Below are 5,563 nucleotides of genomic sequence, written 5' to 3' on the forward strand. Positions count from 1 at the left end.
CTGGTTTTGTACTCCGTAGTGGTGGTCGACAAGACAGTTGACGTCAACTCAATGAGCTTCTTCCCACACCACCCACCAGCCCGTCATTGCCATTACATTGCCCCTCGGACACGGAATTATACAGACAAAGCTCCCTGAGGTCTGTTCATTTCCAACGGTTAACTCTTAATTTGCACGACTCCTTCCCATATTCTTGGCAACCGGCCCTACTGAATACCGTTCAAAGCGAACCAAAGAATCGAATAAGAAGCACCCCACGAAACGGACCACTTTCAGCTTCCTTGAGCTGTGTCTCCATCGCCTAGTCAACCAACTGAGCGGATCAGCTTCATTTCCCAACTCTTTTTTCAAAGTTCCCTGCCGTTCATCGGTAGTGGAAACATTCCTCCCATTTGGCCCTACGTTGGACCAACCCAGACACCCAGAACCGCAAATCGCAGCTCCGACCCCCTGTTAGGCTGGTTGGGGAGCCCCGCCAAAAGCTTTCTAAACAGCAGCAGGTCCCGTACCTGGAACTCAGCGGGTTGCGGTCACTGAGCGGCGCCAGCCACTGCGGCACTACGACATCCCACTTTCCCATAAAGACAGGTCCAAGACAGCTCAGCACACGCGGGCCCTTTTTCTCGAGACCCCGCCTGCATGCCGTATCTTTTGGGAGAAACTTAGACACAACATACATCCACACACCAACGCACCCTCTAAGCTCCTATCCTTTCGTCTCTTGTATTCTCGAAGCCATTCACAGTTCTGACGGAAGCCACCTCGAGCTACCATAACGCCTACCACCTAACAGAACTCAACCCCCCCCGAAGCGACAATGGCGGCCCAGACCCCAACATCAGCTCAAGCCCAGGCTAACCAGGGCAGCTGGGGAGCTTTTCTCAAGGTATGCCCTTACTCTGCCTCGTCTTCCTTCCTCTGCCTGTCTTCCTCCCCTCGACCTCCCGCCCTCCCCCCATCCCTTGACTCGAGGAACGTCGCAACTGACAACGGCCTTTCGTCGCCCTCTCACAGTCCATCGCCTCTTTCAACGGCGATCTCTCTTCTCTGACGGCCCCGCCCTTCATCCTCTCCAGCACCTCCCTGACCGAATTCTCCTCCTACTGGTGCGAGCACCCCTCCATCTTCGCCGCCCCCGCAAAGGAGGCAGACCCGGCCAAACGCGCCCTGCTCGTCACAAAGTGGTTCATTAGCACCCTCAAGCAGCAGTACGCCTCTCGCAGCGAGCAGTACGGTAACGAGAAGAAGCCTCTCAACCCCTTCCTTGGCGAGCTGTTCCTCGGGAGGTGGGAGGATGACGCTGGGACGACGGAGCTCATCAGTGAGCAGGTTAGGTAAGAGAGCTACCATGCCCCCCTTTACCAGAATTACAGACCCCAAGGGAGGCCCAGCGTGCTGATTGTCGTTCTCTGGACAGCCACCACCCGCCCGCGACAGCCTACTCCATCACCAACCTCCCAACAGGCGTCCACCTCGAGGGCTATAACGCACAAAAGGCAACTTTCAAAAGCACAATCAACATCAAGCAGATTGGCCACGCAGTCCTGACCGTCCCAACCCCAGACGGCAAGAAAGAGACCTACCTCATCACCCTTCCCGCCCTCCACATCGAAGGCCTCATCTTCGGCGCCCCCTTCATCGAGCTCGAGGGCACCTCCTTCATCACGTCCTCCACAGGCTACACCTCCAAGATCGACTACTCAGGCAAGGGCTGGCTCTCGGGCAAAAAGAACAGCGTCATCGCCTCCGTCTACCCGACAGGCAAGGAGAAGGATGTGACCTACAATATTACGGGCGTTTGGACAAAGTCTTTTGAAATCCACGAGGGCTCCGCGAAGCACAACTCCTCAAAGACCCTCATCGACACCTACGATGCGGCTCAGCACCCCATCTCCAAGCTCGTTGTCGCGCCCCTTGACAAGCAGCACCCCCTCGAGTCCCGCCGCGCCTGGAAGGGCGTCGCCGACGGCATTGCAAAGGGCGACATGGACCTCGTTAGCCGCGAAAAGAGCGCCATTGAAAAGGCACAGCGCGATCTCCGCGCAAAGGAGAAGACGGAGGGCCGCTCGTGGGACCGCAGGTACTTTACCGATCGCGCGGGTGCCGGCGATGCCGTGCTCGAGTCCCTCGGTGCCGCCGTTGGTCTGCCTGCTACGGGCGACGCGGACAAGACGGGCGGTCTGTGGCGATATGATGCCGAGAAGGCAGATAAGGTGCGCAGCCAGGCGCCGCTGAACGAGGCGGACCAGGCCAAGATCGCGGGGGAGATTCTGGGACAGCAAAAGTCATCATGAGCTACGAAGCACGACGAGAAGAGAGGAAAACAATAATGAGGACGGGCATTCGAGAAACGGGGTCTTGCGGGCCTGGGTTAACTGGGTTGCATGGTTTGGCCCGGGAAGGAAATGGGAGGACAGTCTCGATGAAATGCGCCTTTGCTAGAGTTAGCGGCGGTGTCGAAATACACTGCGTAGAGTACAATTAATCGAATGGAGTGACGTTATCTTTGCTGCGTATCTAGCATGCTTTTCCCTCCACAGATGAGGACAATTTATGTAATTTCCCCCTTCTCCATATGCTACGCTCGTCCCGGTAGCGCAGATCGTTGAACAAATTGGTACCCGGCCAGGTCAGGATAAAAGCCGACCCCGGATTGACGTCGTTCCCACTTCCATCTCTAAGGATCATCTTTCGCAATGTGACATATGACAGTCAGGTTTGCGACAATCACTCGGAAGGTACGGATAGTTAATATAGATGCCAACTCTTTGACATGGGAGGCCCATACAGCACAAGGTCTCTGAGGAGAAGCATTGCCAAAGAATTCAAAGCAAGTCAAGACAGTAAACAGGTAGGCAGGCATAGGTGCGGTAGCGGCATAGAATGATATGTAATTCTGACGATAATTTGCAGCGCTGTATTCAGCTTTATCCAACCTCGTCTCCACAAAGTCCACCATCTTTGCCCCGTGTACTATGTATGTACCTCCATATTTTTGGTTTCTACCTCCTCCTCTGACAAGAAAAACAGCCAATTCTTGCAAAGATTGCTTCTAACCCACCAAAAATGCTGATCGGGGTTCCTCGCGAGATCGCCCACCATGCAGATGCATAAACAATAAGACTATTACGCCAGCCGATGCACTTTTTCTTTCTTTTTTGAAGTGATTGTTGTTGTGTGTACGCATAAGAGCATATGTGCGTTATGTTCGAAACGTTTAATCTCAAGAATGTATACGAGCCAAGCTCACCGCAACATTGTGAGCTTCATCGAGGCGGTTGCCGTATAGGCCCGGAACGGCTCGAACTCAGGCGGCAACGTTCCAGGCTTCGAGGGAACGTTGCCAGCCTCGCTCTACGGGCTGTCATTCCTCTCGAGCTCGTAGAACAGCAAGTAGACCTCACGACGGAGATCGAGAACCTCGGCCGTCTTGGCTTCCCGAACCTTCTCGTCACTGATGCGCCACCAGCGATCGGCGGGCTGCTTCTTGCGGGACTTATGGACAGGAGGACGAGGTACTACGGCCATCGGCGTGGGGCGCGGTGGACTGCTTCCGGGTGTGCCGTTTCCATTGACCTTTTGCGAGATCTTCGAAACCGTGCTCTTTGCCGATGCAGTGAGTGATCGTACGGATCGGATGCTAGCTGAGTCGGGCTCTCTCTGCCTGTCGCGAGGGGCAGACGTCGGACTAATTCTCTTCCTAACTCGGTCCTTCGGCGAAGCGTCGGATGACGATAGTGATCGGGTAGAGGAAGCCGTCTCGGAGCTCGGCGTCAGAAGGTCGGGTGTCGATACGGCGGGGCTGTGTCCCCGAGCAATTGCGTCGAGTTGGGGTGTCGACGGCTGGGGCGTAGCCGCGGGGCTCGCTGTCTTGCTGTAGATGCCTGACGGCTGGAAGGTATTCTGATTGGAATAAGGCGCATACGTATTCTGGCGTCGGAATGATTCGTAGTGACCACTGTGATGGCTTCCCTTGTGGGTGACGAGACCTAATAACTTGTAGTTGCGACGATCGCACAAGCCGCCAAGAGGCAACCGCTCGGGGAAGGCAACTTTGGCCGAGTTTTTGGTTGACGTTTGATCATAGATGGACCGCGAAAGGTGAACGGCAAGGATGCGCGGGAAGGACGTGAGGCGCGTCGACCGTGCAATTTTACGCTTGGGCGCATCGGCTATGTTCGGGAGGAGTACATCCTCAGGAACATGTTCGGGATCAAAGTCAATTGCATGGCGCAACTTGCGCACTGCCTCCTCGAGTGCGGTCCTCTCAGTTTCGTTCTTTGCGTTTGCCAGGTCGTTCTTGAGGGATTCTTCGGCATGGATCAGTCGGCATCTCTCGCACTTGAAGTCTTCAATCATCTCCGTCTTGAAGATTTCGTCAAAGCACGAACTAAGAGTGGTGGAGCTGACTTGGGGCACGTTCAAAGTCAGCATGTAGAAGGACTCCTCTCTTGGCTTCGTCTTGTGACCGCAGGTCTGGCATTCGGATTGGGATTCATATTTCCCTTCCATGGGGAAGCCTTCGTCTTCGTCCAAGGGCGCGTGTATGCCATTGGTCTGGATTTTGGGGATCGTCGGCGTAGGTAATGCCGAGGAGGACTCTTCGCTGCTACCGTTGGCCATGTTGAGGTTTTCCAGCTTTTCCTGCACTGCGTCGCCATTTACGGAAGCACCTACCGAGGTGGCTCGTGAGGCTTCCAGTCTTGCGTGGGTACGTGCCCTCTCGCCGGCGTGGTACTCTTCCTTGAGTCTCTCTGCCACTATTTGGAGAAATTCCTGGGCGTCCTGCTGCTGCCGACTAATGCGCTGCCGAAACGCTGTCTCGAGTACTCTCACAAATTCAATGGCAGAGATCGACTTCTTGTAGATGGGCCGTTCGTTGAGCGAATCAAGCATGTCCTTCAACCCTTGTGTGACCAATCCGCGTTGCATGCCCTCGATCTTCCATTCCGGGTAGCTCTTGCCGGGCGGCTGAACCAATTGGGAGTATACGCCCTCATCGTCAATATTTCGGCGGTGAGTTTCGCGGATTAGGTACATGCGCAGCTCGCCGAGACCCGCGAGAGCTTGCAGGGTGGAGTTGATGAAGCAATCGTTGGCCGCATTGCGCAAGCCAACGACACCTTTCCTACGTGACGAAGAGGTGCTGGACTCGTCGATTGTGAATGTAGGCGCAAATACGTAGACAAGTGCAATGGCGGCTAGGGATGCGCCGGCGGCATAGGAAATCGTCGTGACGTTTTTGTCGGGCATATTTGGAAATCGGGAGGCTCGGGACAGTCGAGGGGGGACGAAGTCGGGGTTATGCGCGAACGAGCGCGACAATCGGGAATATGCGGCTCCTAGACGAAGGACAATGGTCAGCAGAGGTTTCTCCAAAGCATTGTGAAAAGTCCCGTGGTAGTGGTCGTGGTGCGTTACACCCGTCTTCCCGAGGACCACAATGCGCAGGACGAAAGCCAAACTTGCCTATGCTTTCTGGAGGTGGAAGAAACGCAAGCTCATAACGCTGTGTAGACCGGGCCAGTAAGGGTACAGGAATCCAACATTATCTCTCCAAAAT

General features: G+C 55.1%; 2 protein-coding genes across 2 annotated transcripts; one reads left to right on the plus strand and one right to left on the minus strand.

The window, feature by feature from the left end:
- The first annotated feature begins 376 nt into the window (after window positions 1-376).
- BDP55DRAFT_405634 (oxysterol-binding protein) lies at window positions 377-2,609 on the plus strand. Its single transcript, XM_060567329.1, has 3 exons — window positions 377-886; window positions 1,015-1,334; window positions 1,418-2,609. The coding sequence occupies exons 1-3, from the start codon at window positions 818-820 to the stop codon at window positions 2,292-2,294; spliced, it is 1,266 nt and encodes a 421-aa protein (XP_060432985.1). The 5' UTR covers window positions 377-817; the 3' UTR covers window positions 2,295-2,609.
- Window positions 2,610-3,156: 547 nt separating this feature from the next.
- On the minus strand, window positions 3,157-5,563 carry BDP55DRAFT_405658 (ubiquitin carboxyl-terminal hydrolase). The gene is made up of 2 exons (XM_060567330.1): window positions 5,470-5,563; window positions 3,157-5,342 (listed from the first exon to the last, which is right to left on the minus strand). The coding sequence occupies exon 2, from the start codon at window positions 5,251-5,253 to the stop codon at window positions 3,355-3,357; it is 1,899 nt and encodes a 632-aa protein (XP_060432986.1). The 5' UTR covers window positions 5,254-5,342; window positions 5,470-5,563; the 3' UTR covers window positions 3,157-3,354.

The sequence above is a fragment of the Colletotrichum godetiae genome, assembly GCF_030913485.1.
Source record: "Colletotrichum godetiae strain CBS 193.32 chromosome Unknown BDP55scaffold_8, whole genome shotgun sequence".
In the NCBI taxonomy this organism is placed as follows: domain Eukaryota; kingdom Fungi; phylum Ascomycota; class Sordariomycetes; order Glomerellales; family Glomerellaceae; genus Colletotrichum; species Colletotrichum godetiae.

Excerpts from the sequence above, each read along its gene's own strand:
- BDP55DRAFT_405658 (XM_060567330.1), bottom strand. The coding sequence starts at position 5,253 with ATGCCCGACAAAAACGTCACGACGATTTCCTATGCCGCCGGCGCATCC.
- BDP55DRAFT_405634 (XM_060567329.1), top strand. The coding sequence starts at position 818 with ATGGCGGCCCAGACCCCAACATCAGCTCAAGCCCAGGCTAACCAGGGC. Across the intron at positions 887-1,014 it reads GCTGGGGAGCTTTTCTCAAG|TCCATCGCCTCTTTCAACGG; the intron begins GTATGCCCTTAC and ends GCCCTCTCACAG. Across the intron at positions 1,335-1,417 it reads CTCATCAGTGAGCAGGTTAG|CCACCACCCGCCCGCGACAG; the intron begins GTAAGAGAGCTA and ends TTCTCTGGACAG.